At 54.7% G+C, this 20,773-nt stretch overlaps 1 protein-coding gene across 1 annotated transcript; it reads left to right on the top strand.

Annotated features, from left to right (window-relative positions):
- The first annotated feature begins 8,060 nt into the window (after positions 1 to 8,060).
- Positions 8,061 to 12,711, top strand: LOC147647237 (maestro heat-like repeat-containing protein family member 1). Its single transcript, XM_086872583.1, has 9 exons — positions 8,061 to 8,629; positions 8,936 to 9,000; positions 9,119 to 9,448; positions 9,633 to 9,781; positions 10,039 to 10,186; positions 10,395 to 10,585; positions 10,668 to 10,805; positions 11,074 to 11,188; positions 12,628 to 12,711. The coding sequence occupies exons 1-7, from the start codon at positions 8,518 to 8,520 to the stop codon at positions 10,702 to 10,704; spliced, it is 1,032 nt and encodes a 343-aa protein (XP_086728709.1). The 5' UTR covers positions 8,061 to 8,517; the 3' UTR covers positions 10,705 to 10,805; positions 11,074 to 11,188; positions 12,628 to 12,711.
- Positions 12,712 to 20,773: the final 8,062 nt, after the last annotated feature.

Raw genomic sequence — 20,773 nt, 5'->3', positions numbered from 1 at the left:
TAGGCAGTCTCACAAGACCTTTTTTTTGCTACCCATGGTGTACAGGGCATAGGGGAAGAGAGGTGTCATGAATAAAATCTCTCAAGAAATCCACCCCGGATGAAATACTGTGTTTAGTTATGTACAGTTAATGTTCTTATCCCATTTGTAAACCTTGTACCCCTTGTTTACTCTGATGGTTATTAGTAATGTTAATTACTTACCAGTTTCTGAAGTGTTTTAAAGGTTCTTATGAGACATTCCTGTACCCTTTCCCCTTACTTCCCTGCTACCTTGTAACAGAGCTGCTCCCATGGGGGCTAAATCCAACTAACAAAAGCAACCCATTAGAAAGGTGTGCCACAGAACGAGGCAACTCCCATGGTCCCTGTGCCACACTAGAACAAAGAAACTCCTGGCCAATTTCTTTCAATTACCGTGTGCTGCACAGGCCATGGCCGAGGGGGCTTGGACCCACCCGGAGCTCCTCCCGGAGCTCAGCGGGGGCCGGCAGCGGGGCACAGCTTAGGCGCAGCAAGGTGTGAGCAGCCGTGGTTCGGCCCAGCCTCAGCCGGGGTCCCGCAGCCTCCCGTCCCCACCCGGTCACTGCTGGGGCCAGCCCGGCCCCGCCAGGCCGAGCCTGTGCGATTCAGCCCTTCTGGGACACAGGGCCAGAAAGACTTCAGCCCTGAAGCAGCAGGCTTTGAGTTCAAGCCTTGGGAAGCACTTGCCAAAGGCTTGATGGCAATTCATACGTTCATTAAGTCACCCCACTGAAAGTTATGTTTCTAGAATCTTCCCGTGTCTCTCCCCCGACTGGTTGCAATTCATCACAGTATTTTGCATCTTTCTAACCCCAGTCTGTGTCTGGACCCATGCCCTCAGACTGCGCCCTCACACCTCCCCTAGATATTGTTGTGTCTGCCCCTAGGCCTGGTCTTTGCACTTTGCTCCTGTGCTGCGCAGGCTTTATGGGCCTCATCCCTACTTGATTTTCCTATTCCAGTTGGTTTTGGGGACTCCAGTGAACCCGCTCCTTTAATTTCCTCCTCGGTTGCCCGGGTGTCAGGGGACCCTGAAGCTTTAAGGATTGTTGTGGCCACTGTCAGCACGACTGCAAGGGCCGCAGTGCAGCGGGGCCCGGCCCGACCGGCAGCCGCGTACCTCCTCAAAGGTGGAAGCAGGAGAGAGATTTCCCTGGCTTGCCTGTATGCAAAATGTCAATCTCACAGAGGTGGATCCAGCTTTTTAAATGCTTTAATAGGTAGTCAGTTCCCACAGCTAGCCAGCTCTTGGATTTTGCTTGGCACAGGGGCAGCTCTCGCTTAGCAGCTCCTCTCAGGAAAATCATTTCCATGGGGGGCTTCTTCCCTGCTCACCAAATAGCAATTCATGCAAAAGCAGCACAAACTGTTCTTCCTGTCCTCCTATCTTTGCCAGAGAGTGCCTTTCAAAGGGATAATAATTGGGAGCGAGGGGGTTTACATTTTCCATTGCAAAGGAGCCTCCTGCCTCCCTTAGCAGGCCCCTGTCTTTCAAACGAAGACACACACGGTCTCCTTTTGCGCCTTCACTTGGCCCCAGCCACTCCTGATCATTTGAAGGAGCGGCTCAGAAGAAGGGGCTGCAATCCCCCAAGGCCTGGGCTGCTCCAGGCCGCTCCTGGTGCCTTGGGCTGTTGAAGGGGTGCCGGGGTGGCCTTTGTGACACAGGCACGGGGTGCCGGGGTGGACTTTGTGACACAGGCACAGGGTGCCGGGGTGGCCTTTGTGACACAGGCACAGGGTGCCGGGGTGGCCTTTGTGACACAGGCACGGGGTGTCGGGGTGGCCTTTGTGACACAGGCACAGGGTGCCGGGGTGGCCTTTGTGACACAGGCACGGGGTGCTGGGGTGGCCTTTGTGACACAGGCACGGTGCGTCAGGGGCCGTGGTGACGCAGGACCTTGCGGTGCCCAAAGTCCATTGTGACATGGCAGAGCCCCGCCCCGGCTGGGGGGTATATAAAGGGCTTGTGGGGCCTGGGTCAGTCCCAGGACAGTGGCTGTGTCCAGGTACCTGTGTGCGTCAGAGGACTGCAGGCACGGAGGAGGAGAAGGCGAAGCCCAAGTCTCAGCCCCCCAGGCCCTGGCCCGGCTCACAGAGAGCCCAGGCCTTGAGGGAGCAGCAGGAGGAGGCTGAGAGGGCAAGCAGAGGGAGGAGAGGAGCCGTGGAGTCCTGCGCTGAGGAAGAGACAGAGCTCTGCCGAGGAGAAATGAACAAGTTCCAGCAAGGGACTCCAGGGGAAGCCTGCTCTGAGCCACAGCTGTCCCCAGGAGAAGCCCAGAGCTGCCAGGAGCTCTCTGAGTGGGATGAAGGCCTTGAGCAAGAGCTGGTCCAAGTATGGGGGAGCTACTGGCATTTGCGGGACTGGGATGAGGGCAGGGAGCAAGAGCCCTCCCCAGTTGTCTCCGAGTGGGGCGAGTGCAGGGAGCAGGAGCCATGGCAGGCGGACAGCGATCACTGTCAGGAATTCTCAGATTGGGAAGAATCTCCTGAGCAGCGGCTGTCCCCAGGAGAAGGCACGAGCCGCCGGGCACTCTTGGACTGGGAAGCTTGCCGCAAGCAAGAGCTGTGCCAGGATGGCCAGGAGGTGACTGGAGGCAAAGCAAAGAGAAAATCCTCCAGGTCCAGCTGGGATGATGACAGTGATGGAGAGCTGGCTCAGGACAGCAGGGAATACTGCGACATCCTGTGCAGCCAGCTCAAGGCCTGGCAGCGGGAGGACGATGACTGGGATGAGGTGAGCGTCCTGGAGCTGCACGAGGAAGGAGAAGAGGCCAGGCAGCAGAGACTGGCAGATTTAGCCCGAGAGGGAATCCTGCTGCCTGTCCCTCGAGAAGCTTGGGTGGAGTGCCAGGAGCCCGAGCTGTGCCCGCAAGAGCAACTCTGTGCCGGGCCTGGCCCTCTGGCAGCCCAAGCCACGGTGGAAGATGTCTCTTCTCCTGGGCAGCCGCTTCCCCACAGGAAAGGCCGCTCGCTCTTGAGGTGGGCACTGCAGGGGCTGCGGGCGCTGCAGCGGCTGCGGGGGCTGTGGGGGCTGTTCTGCTGCCCCTGCCTGGCGGCACAGCCACAGGATCAGCGCCCGCTGCCAGCAGCACCAGGCTGCAGATGGCGGCTGCCCCGCGGCCTGCCCGGCGCCCCGAGGGAGCCGCACGGGCTGCCCCGGCCTGCGCTGGCCCTGCGGGCCGAGCCGGCCCCGGCCGCTCTGCGGCACCCCCGGGGCAGCTCCCCAAGGGCACACGGCAGCCCAAAGTGGCACCCGAAGGGGGACCCTCGCTGCCGGGGCTCAGCGCCGCATCCCGGCCCATCGTCCGGCCGGGAAGGCACCTGGAAAGTCATCGGCTCCCAGCGGCAGCCTGGCACCGCCAGCGGCACCCCTGCACCGGGTCCCCGAGGGCCACAGCCACACGGCTCTTGGCCCTTTGCAGGGACACTGGCTCCAGCTCCTCCCTGCTGGACTCCAAGGCCATTTCCTCTCCTCCGGAAAGGACTCCATGCTGATCCTGGGGCACTTTGGCCATGAGGAATGGACACAGACAGGAGGTGTTGCTCCCAGGACATGACGGCGGCCTGCTGGACTGCAACACACACAATTCTAACAAAAGAAAAGAAAGTTGTGTTTAGGAAGTAGTAATAGGAAAGAAAAAAAACCCAACCCCCCGCCACTAAAACCTGCAGAAGACCCTCCAGAAACCAAGAAATGATAAAGAATTAGAATAGGAATATTACGAAGAAGAGGTAGAAGCTGAAGTAGATGAAGACGTAGTAGTACTTAAAACATGGAAAATTGAGAATAAGAATAAAATGTTGGAGTCTGGAATACAGAGTGTGCGCCCTTGTTTCTGATACTTAGTTATAAGATCCAGGTATAAGTTCCCCCAGGCAGGGCAGGTCCCTGGGTGCTGCCCCTGGCCCAGATAGTTTTCAGATGGGAAAAACTATCAGAGGTAAGGTTTTAAAAGACAAAATGTCTTCCCTGCTGACAGCACCGTAAGGAATAGCTGCAGGGCAGAGTTTTAAAAACAGAGGTTGTCTTGACCTCTCTACAGCCTTGCATGGTGCTCAGCATGATAGATCAGGGGAAAAAATATTATAGTGGTGGGGCAGCAGCCTCAGGGAGACAAAGAGTTACACTGTCCCACCCCAAACCCCTTGAGAAGGGCGGCCCAGGTGTTCTGATTGGGTTTGAGTCCCTGGGGGGTTTCTCCCTTGCTGTGCTTCTACTGCTCCCTGACCCTGAACTCCACCCTCAAAGGTGGAAACCCTGGAGGGTTCTGTCCCTCAAAAGCCCCTGATGTGCATCTGTTCGGGGCTCTCTGTTCTGGACCTGACTTTGTTCCCATGCTGAATAAATGGTTTCGTGAACTGGGAGCCCGTCTCAGTTGGTGTTTGATGCTGGTCCCCAGAATCCTGCTGCTTCCCTGGACGAGATCCTGAGGTTACTGACTGCAACGTATGGTGAGAGAATGCGTGGCATCCAGTGAAGCAAGAGAACAGCAGGACCCGGCTCCATGGACACCTCGTAAGTCACCGGCTGATGGCCTGAGAGCCAGCGAGAACCCGCCTAAGAAATGAGGACTCGAGAGTACCTGGCAGGAAGGCTGGGTTGGGAGTGCCTCGGGCATGGGGAATAAAAGGGCTTATGGAGGTGTGGGAGCTGAGACCAGACACTGGGACAAAACCTTACATCACCCAACAAGTTGTATTATGGACGATATCAACATTATGAATGATTATATTAACATTATGGACGATTATGGACGGTATGGCTCTTCTGGTAGACTGTTTTTGCATTCTGTGAAGTTCCTTGTTTTTTTTTTTTTTTTTTTTGGTGTATACTTCCCTGTACCTTCCCCTTTCCCCTGTTCCTAAGGGCAGGACAAAGGGTGAAAAAAGCCAAGATGGCTCAGGGCTGCTGCCAACTCCCCGTCACCCCGGTGTCTTTCTGCCATCCTGTTAGCGTTCAGGAACATACATAATCATGAATGATTATATGAAGGTGCTTTATTGAAGAGCTGTGGGTATCAGGGGTACACATACCCAAATCTGACCCAATTTGGTTTTGAGTTGAACATATTTTATACTCTATCGTTATGCAACTTACATAATAATTATTAAACTTACATTGTTCTATTGTAAGCATTGTTTTTACCCAGGCATGGATTTCTCGTGATCCCCCCTTAGCCCCCAAACATTGTTCCTCATGTTCTTTAAACAATAATTATATCTAATCACATCTAACAATTGTATCATTTATCATCTACTGATTACACAAGTGCAGCTTGACCTGGTCTTTAGCAAGCACAAGGCCTAACATTTCCAGGGCCTGCTTTTCCCAGGGCTTTCCAAACCTAACTTTCTTTCTAAGTCCCAAAATTTTCTAAGATTTTAATGCCTTTTACTATCAGCAGAAACAGCAGGGGCTGGGCAGGCCTGGAAGGAGAAAGAAGGTGGAGGGGGGGATTGTTTTGGGTGTCCCCTGGCTGTCACCTGTGTAATGCCCTGGCAACAGCAGCAGCTGCTGGGCTCCCACAAGCAGCCATGAGATGCTCCCTTTCAAAGGGGGTTGGGGTCCTGGTTTTCCCCTGAGGCACCCAAGCAGATGGTGAGGATCCCTCCCAGAGTGATCGGGTATTGAAAGGACCCAGTTGCATGGCTACACTTGTGAGCAGAGGCTCACCCACAGTAAACAGACACAGTGATGGAAAAGTTGTGCAATAGCAGTGGTTCCTCGGGGCAGCAGCAGTCCAACACCAAAACCTCAACCATTTGCCCTTTGAGCCGTGTCCCCCAGCTAAGAGACAGCCACAGCCCCACCACCTGTCCCTCCTCCCCCAGGCATGACTCCCAAATGCTCCTTTCCCTTGGCTGACTCCTTAGTGTGGGATGTAAGAGGTCTCAGCCACGTCTTGTTTCTTCATGACCTGTATTTTGCCCCTGGACAACCACTCCCTTCACAGAGTCTTTCTTCCAGATGGGAAACAATTCCCTAAAGAATCCAAAGCAAAAGAAGTGCCTCTACTTTGCTGTATTGAGATAAAATTAAATGCTAAAAAATGGCTAAAATACAGAATCCAAAGAAATTTCTTAGCTTATAATGGCCCAGCTCCTTATCAAATTCAGGGATCACTGAATTTCTAGCTAAATATGATGTAACTCATTTTCAACATGTAAACAAGACAGCCAGTCCTGTCCTGCTGGGTCCCAGCAGTGCCTCGCAGCAGTCCTGCATCCATGTCAGGATGCTGGCCAACACAGAGCTGTCCTGGAAACTAAGGCGGCTGACTTGACGTTTGTGCAGGTACCCAAAGGTCAAACCCAGCGCTGTTCCCTCAGGATTTAGCAGTCCTGAATGATCTCCCCTGATGTCACCCACTCCTTGTGGCACCAGTTGCTTTCCTGTGGAATGTTCTAGCTGCCCCAAGAGTAAAGAGGGAGCTGGAGAAAGAGCTTGCCAGGCTGCTCTCCATCCTTTCCCAGCAATCCTGGTTAGGGGGAGAAGTCCAAGCTGGCTCAAATGTGTAAATGTAACAGCTGTGCACAGGAAGGGTCAGTGGGAAGGATGATCCAGGAACCAGTGGCCTGGTAGCCTGAGCTTGCTACCGCGCAAGGCCTTGGGGCAGATCCTGCTGAGTGCCATCCCATGGCATGTGCAAGGAACCAGGGGGTCTGCTGGAGGGTGGGAAAGCTCTGTGGTGGGATGGGAACAGTTGAGGGTCCTGGTGGGGTGTTGAGGAGTTCTGTGAGCATGTTTTGGGAGCATTGGTGTTGGTGGGTGTGTTGGGGAAGAAGTTGTCTGGAAGTGAGAGGTCTAGGCTGGAATTTGAGTCAGTTTGACGGGAGCATCCATGGTTTGGCTCAGCTTTGGTTATGGAGGACATAAGGAGTATCTGTGACTTTTCCAGTTAGTGGTCCTGGTTCTCATGCAAAAAAAGAAGAGGGGAGAGCTGTAATTTACTGGCCACCTAGATATCTGTACCAGGGGGAGGATTAGCCTTTTTGCAATCTACTCAATCGTTTGGATTATTTTGTAATACTGGGTGAACTTTCATTCCTTGAGAGCTTTAATTTTTCAGAGAATTAGGATATTATCATCCCTCCATAGAAAAGCAAAGGTTTGCAAACGAAAGAATGGCCTTTTTTTAGCGTCTATGTAGTGTTATATTTTGTAAAATGACTCTCAATGGATGATGTTAAGGCAAAGGACTTGCTGCTTTGAGATGGGAAGCAAACTTGAAACTCTTTCACATTCTCTGGCCATTCCAATTAATTGGTGAAGTCTGCAACTTGTAGGAAATTCTTGAGTTGAGCAATGGGGAAGCTCTCATGAATTGAGGATTCTTAAATGCCAGATCCTTCTGTGCCTTCCCCACAAAGATGTTTTATAGCTGCAGGAAATGACATCAATGGGAAAATAATTCCCACATGTAATTAATCTGACCAAGACTAAGCATTGCCAGCAGTAGCTCCAGGAGCTCCTGCCAACAGCCCCTGCAGGAAGGAGCCCAGCTCCCAATGCACGTGGGCTTTGGCTGCCCTCTGGCACAGAAGCCCCCCAGGGGCACAGGTCTCTGGGGCAGGAGAAGGGCACCAGCACTGCCAGGGCTTGGCTGGGGTGGCAGGTCTGTCTTGGTGGGGACACTGCCACACTTGCTGATTTCAGTGCTGCCAGGCCCCTGTGCAGATTCTGTGCAAGGCCCCGTGCCCTTCCTGCTGCGGCTGCGTCAGCAGCCCTGGGGGCTCCTTCTGCTGCCCTGAGCCTGCAGAGCAGGGCAGCGTTTGCTGAGGGTTTGAGGCGTTCCTAAAGATCCTGTTGGGCTGTCTAAGACACTTTGGGCAAGGGATTCCTTCCAACCTGGGCCACTTTGGGGGGGATGGGGGCAGCGCAAGGGCAGGTGGCAGTGTGTGCAAGGGCCCTTTGTGACACATGGTCACCATGGGATGGAAAGGGACAGGGTGTCAGAGGGCCCTTTGTGACATGTGGTGACATAGGAGCTGGCGGTGACAGGGCCATGCCACAGTGCCCAGTGCACGCGACGGGACAGGACGCGCCAGAGCGGTGCTGTGAGGAGCCCCCGCACAGCGCACGCGTTTGTGTCGGACCCGGAGCTTTTCCAAGTCTTTACTTGTACAGGTGACCTCGTGGCAAGACTGCAGGCCTTGGTGGCCCGTGGCTTTCCCGAGGCTTTTCTTTTGCAGGTGCCTGCGGGGCAAGACTGCGGGACTTGGTGACCCGTGGCTTTCCCAAGGCATCTTCTATCCCTGTGGCCTGTGCCATCCAGGCCAGTTTGTGGTATTTGGTCATCTGTATCATTTAAGAGGAGTCTCCAGTCATTTTGGCAGGAGCCCTGGAGACCAGACTGCAGGACTTGCTGTCCTGTAGCCTTTCTGAGCCTTCTCTGTCACAGGTGCCTTCCAGGCACAACTGCGTGGGTTGCTGACTCAGAGATTTCCCAAGGCATCTCTCTAGAAGGTGCCCTCAAGGCCAGATTGTGTCATGGCGGGCAGATTCCTCAGGCTGTTCAATGTGTTCAGGGGGAACAGAAACACAGACCCTGGAGCTGCACAACCTCCTGAAGAGCTGGAGCAGTTCCAGCCACTGCAGGATGGTGAGCAGCAGAGCTGGGCCACAGGGCTGAAGCTGCAGCCAGCTGGGCCCTGCCCCCTCCCATCCCATCCCATCCCATCCCATCCCATCCCATCCCATCCCATCCCATCCCATCCCATCCCATCCCATCCCATCCCCTGTGGACATGCCAATGGACAGGATGCAAGAGGGGCTGGGGCTGACCCCGGCACTGGCTGTGCTCCATCCCCTGAGCCACCCCAGGGCTGTCCCTGCCTGGAGAGTGCAGGGCTGGGCTGTGTTCTCCGGCCTCTCCTGCAGCCCCTCAGCTCTGGCTGCTCTTTGCCAGATGCAGCCATGGACCAGACACAAGAGCAGGAGCCTGCCCGTGGCCGCTTCCGAAGAGCAGCGCAGGTACCTGCAGCCATCCCCACCTGGGCTGGGCCTGCTGGCACTGCTCAGCCCAGCAGTGGAGCTTGGAGCACTCCATGGAACATGCCTCTCTTCCCTGTCCTTTGTTCTCCTTGCACAGAGGTTCCGGAAGTTTCTGCGCATTCGGCGTAGAAAGAACACCACAGCAGCAACTGAGGGTGCAGCTGAGCCTGACTGCAGGCTGACCGAGCTCCAGGCAGAGCCTGATGTCAGCCCAGATTCAGCTGAGCACTCAGAAGACTCTGACGCGGCAGTGAATGATGAGAGGGAAAACTTTGACAAGGCAGTGACTGAGGATGAGGCCATTCCAAACGATAACACTGGAGAGACTCAGGGCATTGCAGATGCTGACATCACACCCACTCCTGCTCTGAGTCAGGAGCTCATAAGGGACAATTTCAAGGACAACTGTGTTTCTTCTGAGCAGCAGGTACCCAGCCAGGGGACAGAACTGGAGGCCTCCCAGGATTGTGTGCCCCCTCCAGCCACATCCACAGGGCCCCCTCAGCCTTTGAGGCCAGCACAGTGTGATGGGAAGGGAAGCACTTCTTGGGGGAAGCTGGGGAAGTTGCTGTCTTGGACAGCACTCCATGTCTTCCCCATGCCTCCTCCAGGTGCCAGCTATTGTAAGGAGCATTTACCAGAGTCTGGTGTCCCATGTCACTGTTGATGCCAGGCAGCAAATTGACATTATAAGGCTGGCTGAAGAACACCCTGCTGATGTGGTGCTGACCCTCCTGCACTGTGCCCCATCGTGTGACAGGTATGGGGCCCACGTGCCTTGAGAGCTCAGGGCTCACCAGCCTTTAGGGCCCATGGCCCTGCACAGCCTGTCCAATGGGCTCTGCCCAACAGGCAGAGAGGTCCAGGAGCCTCGGGCCCCTCTGTGTCCTGAGGCTGCTGCCAATGCTCCCTCCCTGCCCCTCAGGGCACTGGGGCTCTGTCACCTGGGTCCCTACAGCTACACAGGGCATGGCTCTGTGACTGAGACACCCCTGACACAGAGCTCTGATCCCACAGAGCTGCTGAAATGATGTGGAGAGCCATAGGCTCGTCAGGACCAACAGTAGAGAAAGTGCTGCCAACACTGCTCTGTGTGATGGAGGATTGGCCTCTGCACAGCATCTGCACCTCTGATGGAGACAACAAGGATGTTTTTGCTCTGGCTGTGAGTTCCTGGAGCTGGCCTTTGATCACCCAGACGTTGCTTCTCCAGCAGCTCTCCATCCTCTCCCTGCTTCAGTTCCTGAGCTGAAACCTGGGCTAGGGGCAGGCTCAGGGGGCACCAGGCCTGCTGCTCCTCCTGTGTCTCCCCTCGGGCCCTGCCCCATGGACACCTCGGCACTGAATGCTGTCTTTGGGTGCTTCTTTTGCAGGCAACTCTGGTGCTCTGGCTGATTATCCAAGCACCTGAGTGCCACGAGGCGTTGATCCTTTATTCTGCCCACTTGTTTGTGGCTCTGCTGTTCCATGTTGTCATCACCACCCAGCAGACGCCACCAGTGGAAGTTGACAGCTTCTGGAGAGCATGCCAGGAGGAATACTGCCTTCCCAGAAAACCCAACAGGTCCCAGTCCTCCTGTCCTTCCAATGCCTTTGTGACCAGCACCAGTGCACCCAATGTGACCTGGGCTTTGCTCTGCACACAGGTTTGCAGTGCAGGCCATGAAGGCTCTGCTCTTCTGACTGCGGTGTGAGAGTGTGGTCGTGGAAATGCGATGCAAGTGTGGCTGGGACACGCTGCTCTGTGCTGACACCCAGCACTATGCCGTGGGTCTGCTGGCCAGGTGAGACCCCCTTCTCCCCACTGCCTCTGAAATTGTGCCCTGTGCGTGGGGTGCCTCACACAGTCCCTGTGGTTCTGCGACAGAGGGTCTTGTCACTGAGGGATGGCCAAGCAGAGTGGAAAATGCTGGCTGAGGGTGCCCAGAAGGTGCCTCCCCCCAAAGCACCCCCATTCCCTCCAGTGTGGTGAGGAAAGACCGGATCTCTGTGAATCAGTCCCGGTCTCTTGCCCCTCCAACTCAGGGTCTTGGTGCCTTTTCCCTCTGACAGGGAGATGCACGGTGCCTCCCTCTCTTTGTGTTCTGGGATTGCACTCCGCCTGCTCCAGCTGCTCAGCAGAGAGGAACCACCCTGGGATCTGCCCTTCCTGGCATTCTTTGTGGAGGTGAGCCCGATGGCCAGCACTACCTCGCTGAGCTGCCTGCCAGCCCTGTCCCCTTGCATAGCCACAGCTGCCTGGGACGGTGCCCGTGCCCTGTGCTGCAGGCATTCAACCTGAGGCTGAGCAGGTTCAGGCACCGAGCCACGAAGCTGTAAGTGTGCAGGCTTGCCTTGCATAAAGAGGGAATTGTGAGTTGTTAACTGAGGGAGAGAGCTGCTGGTTGGAAATAAGAGAAAATGCATTAATAGAAATTCAATTTAAGAAAAAAAAAAATAGCAGACCAGCCTAGTTAATTTCATAAGGATCCATGAGTAAAAAAGTAAGACCTTTAGTTAGGAAATAATTGCACACTTATGACCTGAGGCAACAGAAGGAACTTGCTGAAAACAAAATGGCACATGTCATTAAATTTAATAATGCTTAATTATAGAATCATAAATATTTGAGATTGGAAAGGCCCATCAAGTCAGTTAAGTCCCCCTCCTTATCAATTCAAGACTGTTCCCATATGTTGCACATATGCTGGTATGTTTTCTACAGACTATTAGAACCCATTGTCAGGAGGATTTGCTTTAAATTCCGCAGTTTTCTCTTTCTTAATTTCATTCCATTACTCCCTGATATGCCTGCTTGTTTCCTGCTAAGTAATTCCTTTCCTTCCCTAGGGTGTGTGTGTCAGTCAAACATCTGTAGATGGTTGAAATGCCTCTCCTTAGTTATCACTTAGCCAAACTAGACATATTGATTTAGTTCTTTTAATCTTCCTCATAAATAAATCCCTCTATTCCCTTAATTATTTTGTTGCTCTTTTCTGAACTCTCTCTTTCCAAACCCTTCTTGTAGTCATATTAAATGCAGTATCCTAGTTCTTGTCATCCAGAACCATGGAAAAATCAGGGGTGCTGTTGCATCTCTGTTGCAATGAGATGTGTCTGACCCACTATAATATTTTTTCCCCTGATCTATCATGCTGAGCACCATGCAAAGCTGTAGAGAGGTCAAGAGAACCTCTGTTTTTAAAACTCTGCCCTGCAGCTATTCCTTATGGTGCTGTCAGCAGGGAAGATATTTTGTCTTCTAAAACCTTACTTCTGATAGTTTTTCCCATCTGAAAACTATCTGGGCCAGGGGCAGCACCCAGGGACCTGCCCTGCCTGGGGGAACCTATACCTGGATCTTATAACTAAGTGTCAGAAACAAGGGCACACACTCTGTATTCCAGACTCCAACATTTTATTCTTATTCTTAATTTTCCATGTTTTAAGTGCGTCTTCATCTACTTCAGCTTCTACCTCTTCTTCCTAATATTCCTATTCTTATTCTTGATCATTTTTTGGTTTCTGGAGGGTCTTATGCAGGTTTTCGTTGGGGGGGAGGTGGGTTTGGGGTTTTTTTCTTTCCTACTACTACTTCCTAAACACAACTTTCTTTTCTTTTGTTAGAATTGTGTGTGTTGCAGTCCAGCAGGCCGCCGTCATGTCCTGGGAGCAACACCTCCTGTCTGTGTCCATTCCTCATGGCCAAAGTGCCCCAGGATCAGCATGGAGTCCTTTCCTGAGGAGAGGAAATGGCCTTGGAGTCCAGCAGGGAGGAGCTGGAGCCAGTGTCCCTGCAAAGGGCCAAGAGCCGTGTGGCTGTGGCCCTCGGGGACTCGGTGCAGGGGTGCCGCTGGCGGTGCCAGGCTGCCGCTGGGAGCCGATGACTTTCCAGGTGCCTTCCCGGCCGGACGATGGGCCGGGATGCGGCGCTGAGCCCCGGCAGCGAGGGTCTCCCTTCGGGTGCCGCTTTGGGCTGCCGTGTGCCCTCGGGGAGCCGCCCTGGGGGTGCCGCAGAGCGGCTGGGGCCGACTCGGCCCGCAGAGCCAGCGCAGGCCGGGGCAGCCCGTGTGGCTCCCTCGGGGCGCCGGGCAGGCCGCGGGGCAGCCGCCATCTGCAGCCCGGCGCTGCTGGCAGCGGGCGCTGATCCTGTGGCTGTGCCGCCAGGCAGGGGCAGCGGAACAGCCCCTGCAGCCCCTGCAGTGCCCGCAGCCCCCGCAGTGCCCACCTCAAGAGCGAACGGCCTTTCCTGTGGGGAAGCGGCTGCCCAGGAGAAGAGACATCTTCCACCGTGGCTTGGGCTGCCAGAGGGCCAGGCCCGACACAGAGTTGCTCTTGCGGGCACAGCTCGGGCTCCTGGCACTCCACCCAAGCTTCTCGAGGGACAGGCAGCAAGATTCCCTCTCGGGCTAAATCTGCCAGTCTCTGCTGCCTGGCCTCTTCTCCTTCCTCGTGCAGCTCCAGGACGCTCACCTCATCCCAGTCATCGTCCTCCCGCTGCCAGGCCTTGAGCTGGCTGCTCAGGATGTCGCAGTATTCCTTGCTGTCCTGAGCCAGCTCTCCATCACTGTCATCATCCCAGCTGGACCTGGAGGATTTTCTCTTTGCTTTGCCTCCAGTCACCTCCTGGCCATCCTGGCACAGCTCTTGCTTGCGGCAAGCTTCCCAGTCCAAGAGTGCCCGGCGGCTCGTGCCTTCTCCTGGGGACAGCCGCTGCTCAGGAGATTCTTCCCAATCTGAGAATTCCTGACAGTGATCGCTGTCCGCCTGCCACGGCTCCTGCTCCCTGCACTCGCCCCACTCGGAGACAACTGGGGAGGGCTCTTGCTCCCTGCCCTCATCCCAGTCCCGCAAATGCCAGTAGCTCCCCCATACTTGGACCAGCTCTTGCTCAAGGCCTTCATCCCACTCAGAGAGCTCCTGGCAGCTCTGGGCTTCTCCTGGGGACAGCTGTGGCTCAGTGCAGGCTTCCCCTGGAGTCCCTTGCTGGAACTTGTTCATTTCTCCTCGGCAGAGCTCTGGCTCTTCCTCAGCGCAGGACTCCACGGCTCCTCTCCTCCCTCTGCTTGCCCTCTCAGCCTCCTCCTGCTGCTCCCTCAAGGCCTGGGCTCTCTGTGAGCCGGGCCAGGGCCTGGGGGGCTGGGACTTGGGCTTTGCCTTCTCCTCCTCCGTGCCTGCAGTCCTCTGGTGCACACAGGTACCTGGACACAGCCACTGTCCTGGGACTGACCCAGGCCCCACAAGCCCTTTATATACCCCCCAGCCGGGGCGGGGCTCTGCCATGTCACAATGGACTTTGGGCACCGCAAGGTCCCGCGTCACCACGGGCCCTGACACACCGTGCCTGTGTCACAAAGGCCACCCCAGCACCCCATGCCTGTGTCACAAAGGCCACCCCGGCACCCCTTCAACAGCCCAAGGCACCAGGAGCGGCCTGGAGCAGCCCAGGCCTTGGTGGATTGCAGCCCCTTCTTCTGAGCCGCTCCTTCAAATGATCAGGAGTGGCTGGGGTCAAGTGAAGGTGCAAAAGGAGACCGTGTGTGTCTTCGTTTGAAAGACAGGGGCCTGCTAAGGGAGGCAGGAGGCTCCTTTGCAATGGAAAATGTAATCCCCCTCCCTCCCAATTATTATCCCTTTGAAAGGCACTCTCTGGCAAAGATAGGAGGACAGGAAGAACAGTTTGTGCTGCTTTTGCATGAATTGCTATTTGGTGAGCAGGGAAGAAGCCCCCCATGGAAATGATTTTACTGAGAGGAGCTGCTAAGCAAGAGCTGCCCCTGTGCCAAGCAAAATCCAAGAGCTGGCTAGCTGTGGGAACTGACTACCTATTAAAGCATTTAAAAAGCTGCATCCACCTCGGTGAGATTGACATTTTGCAGACAGGCAAGCCAGGGAAATCTCTCTCTTGCTTCCACCTTTGAGGAGGTACCCGGCTGCCGGTCGGGCCGGGCCCCACTGCACTGCGGCCCTTGCAGTCGTGCTGACAGTGGCCGCAACAATCCTTAAAGCTTCAGGGTCCCCTGACACCCGGGCAACCGAGGAGGAAATTAAAGGAGTGGGTTCGCTGGAGTCCCCAAAACCAACTGGAATAGGAAAATCAAGTAGGGATGAGGCCCTACTTGTTAATCCTGTGGGACAAATTGCATTACAGTTCAGTTCCACCAGTCTAACCTTTTACACATAAACCTTTGACAAAGTCTGGGGCTGGGATTGGATCCAGCTGCTCCCAGTCTCCTCTCTTGGAAGGAATTTAAAAGCCGAGGCGTCCTGGAGGGGTTTGAGGATCCTTGATGGCTGTTGGGTGTCATTTCTCCACCTCATGACCCAGCAGGAGTTTCTCCAATAAAGAAATAAAGCTTTTGCCTGAAGCTCCCACTCTGCCCATGACAGGAAGCCCTGGGAGTGTCTGTGACATCCCAGCTCTTTGGCAGCCTGGGGACTCCTGGGATGTCACCGTGGAGCCCCCGGGAGTGCCTGTGACAGAGCGGTGCCTTTGCAGCCCAGGGTCCCCTGGGATGTCACCATGGAATTGCTGGGACAGCGTCTGACCACACAGCTCTTTAGCATCCCCAGAAACACCTGGGAGGTCTCCATGGAACCCCTGTCTCTGGCTGTGACACTCTGGCTCCTGAACAGCCTGGAGACTCTTGGAATGTCCCCATGGAGCCCTTCTGAGGGCCTGTAACAAATCTGATCCTTGGTAGGCAACCATCACCAGCCCCATGTAGCGATGGTCTGATTCCATGGCAATATCACCAGGACCTGTTGCCATTGTCTGTTTCCATGGCAACCATCACAGCCCCTGTTGCTGTGGTCAGTCCCTTGGCAGCTCCATGGAGACCCCATGCCCGGGGTGGTTGCCATGGACACCAGCTCAGGCCTGGAGCCAGAGCCCATTGCCATGGCAACCATTTGCAGTCCCATCCCCAGGCTCATGGGATCCCAGAGCCACAGAATTGGCTGAGTTGGGAGGGAGCCATGGGGATCCTCCAGTCCAACTGCTGGCCCTGCACAGGACACCCCAACAATGCCAGCCTGGGCCTGGCAGCGCTGGCCAAACGCTGCTGGAGATCAGCCAGCCCTGGAGCTGGGAGCCTTCCCTGGGGAGCCTGTTCAGTGCCCCAGCAGCCTCGCGGGAAAAATCTTTTCCTCACATCCAGCCTAAACCTGCCTGCCTCAGCTCCAGCCGCTGCCTCCACTCCTGTCCCTGGGCACCAGAGGGAAAAGGTTCCCACAGCCCCCAGCAAGGGACCCGCTCCCAAGGCTGCTGCCACGGCAACCAGGCCTGGCACCAGCTGGGATGCTCAATTTCCACAGGCTGGGCTTCAGGAATGGCATTCCCCAATTTCCTGCTCCCGCTAAAACTGCACCTTCGCTCGCTTCCCTCCCACCTGCCATGGAAAGCACAAAAGGCAAAGATCCCAGGCTGGGATAAGAACAATTTATTTGGAACAGCAACGGGATAAGGAACAAATGGGAACAGAAACAATGTGGATAACAGAAGGGATAAGACAAACTATTCATAGGGAAAACTAAAATGCGACTGACTGGCTCTTCCTGGCCACGTATTTCCTCCTGCCAAGAAAGGACACCCTTCTCCTCTGGTGAGGGAGAGGGAGTCCTTTTCCTGCCCCTGGCAATGACCTGAGATGGGATTGAATATGACAGGGCCATGGTCAGACAGACCCTCATGTTCTTTGATCTCTCATCATGTCATTGCCATGGGCAGGAAGAGGGACAGGTGTGTTCCCAGCATGGATCCCAGGGAACACAGATCACCAGTTCTCTTCCCAATGTGGATTCTCCAAGGGGGGATGAAGCTGGAGCTGTGGAGACAGCTCTTCCTGCACTTGGGGCACTGGCAGGGCTTCCCTTACTGGTGCCTCCGTTGGTGTCTGGTCAAGTGAGAGCTCTGGGTGAAGGTCTTCCCACACTGGGGACACCCGTAGGGTCTCTCCCCAGTGTGGATACGTTTGTTTGTATTGAGGTCGGACCTGTTTCTGAAGCTCTTCCCACATTCCCCACACTCATAGGGCCTCTCCCCAGTGTGGATGCGCCGGTGCCTGATGAGGGTGGAGTTTCGCTTGAAGCCCTCCCCACAGTCAGGGCAGCGGAAGGGCCTCTCATCCGTGTGAATCGGCTGGTGCTGGACAAGATTGGAGCTGCTGTGAAACCTCTTCCCACAATCAGAACACTCATAGGGCCTCTCCCCAGTGTGGATGCGCTGGTGGATGATGAGTTGGGAGCTGCAGCTGAAGCCCTTCCCACATTCCCCACACTCGTAGGCCCATTCCCCAGTGTGGATCAGGCTGTTGCTCTGGCTGAAGCTCTTCCCACACTCTAAGCACTTGTAGGGCTTCTCCCCATCCTGAAGCTGCTCATGGACCACCAGCTCAGAGCCCTGGCTGGATCTCCGGCCGCCTTCCCGGCACAGGGTGGGTCTTTCCTCCTCAGAGCACCCTGGGATGGGTTTAGAGCCCCTCCTCCGGCGGGATCTCTGGGGATTTTCCTCACCGCTGGATTCCTGCACTGTGGAGCTGCTCAGAACGGCCTTGTCCACGAGGTTGTGCCGCAGGGATTTGTCCTCCCTGGTCTCCATCCTCAGCTCCTTGTCTGGGGGAGGAAGGACAAGGAGAGGATGGGATTTGCCTCCGTGCCAGAGGGAAGGGGAAGGAGATCCCAGTGCGTCCCCGGCAGGACGGCGTCGGCAGCGGGGCTGTCCTGTAGCCGGGGGCCAGGCTGGGCTGGGAGATGGAGCAGGAGAGAGGGGGAAAGGGGCACTGACTTCCTCCTCACCTGCCTGGGATTCCTGGGGCATCTTCCTCTTCCTTGCAGCCTTCTCATCCATCCAGCCAAGGTTTGGGATGGGGAAATCCTGGTTCGGGAGAGAACAAGGAATGAGCATCCTGAGTTTGAAGGTCCCTCTGTCCAAGTCCCTCTCTAGAACGTCACCAGGGCATCTGGGGTGTCTTGGTTTGAAAGGAAAGGTGTTTGCTAAGGAAAGCAGAAACCCCCATTGAAATTGATAAAAATTTAAGCAACAGCCCTCTCCAAATTATTATAATCTTGATATCAAAGTGATCTCAGATAAGCAATGAAGCAATAATCCCATAGAATTGTGTACATTACCTCTGAAGTTCCCGTGCTGTAGATGGGTCTGGTTTCTCCTCTGGGAATCCAGTGGAGAAAGACTGCCTCTGGTGCTCTGATTCCCAGATTATATCCATGCAGGAATGCTTGGCTCCTCCCCCTGGGTGGAGCATCTCACAATGGGATGATGTCATTTTATCAGTCCTGCAGTAAGACTCAATGGCCCATTAACAGAAGATATCCCCCTGGAGGAAGGATGGGTGGTGGAAGAGATAAAGAACACTGCCCCACCTGGTTTTAACAGCTGGCCCATTAACAGAAGACATCCCCCAGTTATGAGGGATGGGTGATGAAAGAGATAATGAAAACTGCTCCACTAGTTTTTAAAAGATGGTGATAGAATATATACTTTTGGTTACATCTTGCATTGCAACCCAGGACATGGGGTCCATAAAAATTGTACACCACTAAAATTTGGCCCTGAAAATGCTTTCCAGAAGTTCCCCATTTCTGTTCTCTCCCTTTTGGTGTTCAGGGGTTCTCCCCTGTCCCAGCTTCTGGGGGTCACGCTTGTAATGGCGGTCCCCCATCTACTCGGTCCCTGACCTCTTCAGGCTGCTGGGAGTGCCAGGAATTTGAAAAGTTCCCCCCATTTCCATCTCCCCACTTAGGGATGTTTGGGGTTTTTTGGGTCCCATGGTCCCTGCTCCCCTTATTCCCTAGTTGGGGGTGCATTGGGTCCAAGGAGACACCCTGTCCCTCTCTATTTAATTGAGGGTCCCACAAATCATGGCGCTCCCCCTCTCTGGGATCCCCACTTTGGGGTCCTCGGGGACACAGGGCTCTGCTCCTCCAGGCTGCCTCTGCCAGCAGCTGCCACTGGGAACCCTAAATGTCCCCCCAAAGGGCATTTTTTTCTCAGCTTTGGAATTCTTCATTCTTCAATAATCACCCGCAAAAACCCAACCCAGGAACCACCCAGGGTACCTGGGCCGAGCTCCCCCTCCCTGGTCACCTGTGGGATAGAGGGGTGTTGATCCCACGGATGGGGTGGCTGTGAATTCAGGGAGTGAATCCCAGCTTTACTGGGATATGCTGGACCTGAGATCATACTGGGATAACAAGCACCTAACTGGGATTACTAGGAGTGTCTGGGAATGGCTATGGAGATGCTGAGGGCAGCTGGCATATACTGGGAGTGTCTGTGATCATACTGGGGATGACTGGGAACACACTGGGAACAATGGGAACCATGCTGGGGACAACTGGGAGCAACTGGGAGTGACAGGGTCTACACTGGGGGCAGCTGGGCATGACTGGGACCATGCAGGGAGCAGCTGGGATCATCTGGGGAGCAACTGGGACTGTACTGGGGCCAACTGGGTGCAACTGGAATCACGCTGGGAGGGACAGGGAGCAACTGGAACCAACCTGAGGGTAACTGGCATCCTACTGGGATCACAGTGGGAGCAGTTGGACCATGCTGGGCAATACTGGGACCATACTGGCAGCAACTGGGACTGCACTCAGGGTGACTGGGAGTGGCTGGGAGCAACTGGGATCAGGCTGGAAACACCTGAGGAGTGATTGAGAGCAACTGGGATATACTGGGAGAGACTGAAACCACAGTGCAGGTAAATGGGAACAACTGGAAGCACACTGGATAATCCTGGGAGCAGCTGTGCCCATGCTGGGGTCATACTGGGATCCTACTGGAACTAGCTGGGATCATACTGGGAGTGACCACAAAGGTGCTGGCTGGGACTGGAACCATACTGGAGGTGACTGGGAACAACTGGGCCCATCTTGGGAATGACAGGGAGTCACTCTGGCCATGACTGGAATCATACTGGGAGGGCCTGGGTGTGACTGGAACCATACTGGGCGTAGCTGGGTGCACCAGCTCATACTGGGGGTGACTGAGATTGTAGTGGGAGTGACTGGGATCATCCTGGAAGTGTTTTTCTGTAGATCTTCTGTCCTTCTGTTTTCTATTTCTTCTCCTTCTAATCCTATGTATCTGGAACATTTTTGGATAGATAACATCTTAAGGGTTAACACTTTTTAGGTTAAATGAGCTAAGTTTGCAAAGTTAATGCTATGGTAAGAGTTTTATGTTCAGTTGGATGTTGTATTAAACCCTTTGCCATAGTTCCTTGATTGTCTGTATTTCGTCAGTTAAATTTTGTGTCATTTTGACTTCTTAGCTCAGTTGGTCAGAGCATGGTGCCAGCATCACCGAGTTTGTGGGTTCAGTCCTTGTGTGGGCCATTATATTAAGAGCTGGACTTGATGGTCCTTGTGGGTCCCTTCCTACCAAGAATATTCTTTGCATCTGTCCATGTTGAGATGATCTGGTTGTTGTTTCTCCTGTGCGCCAAACTCAAGCACAGGAACCTTTGGTTACCACCAGCATTGAAGTGTTCTGGGGTGTTACAGCCCTGCAGGCTCACAGTGGCCTCTTGTTTCCATAAGGCTTCAGACTGTCCCACTGGTCCCTTGGTTCCATGGGCCCAAGAGTGCCACAACGATCCCCTTGGTTCCACAACTTCCCATGGTGTCACACTGGCCCCTTGGTTCCATAAGGATCTGGAGTGTCACACAGGTTTATGGCATTTGTCCTTGCTGCCCCTCACATCCCACTGCCCCACAAAGAGCCCCGAGCCACCCGTGAGGGACAGGC

This window comes from Cyanistes caeruleus, unplaced genomic scaffold, assembly GCF_971803275.1.
Source record: "Cyanistes caeruleus unplaced genomic scaffold, bCyaCae1.hap1.1 HAP1_SCAFFOLD_65, whole genome shotgun sequence".
Taxonomy (NCBI): Eukaryota; Metazoa; Chordata; class Aves; order Passeriformes; family Paridae; genus Cyanistes; species Cyanistes caeruleus.
Note: the sequence above shows the minus strand (reverse complement) of the source record. Positions and strands in the feature narration are given on the sequence as shown.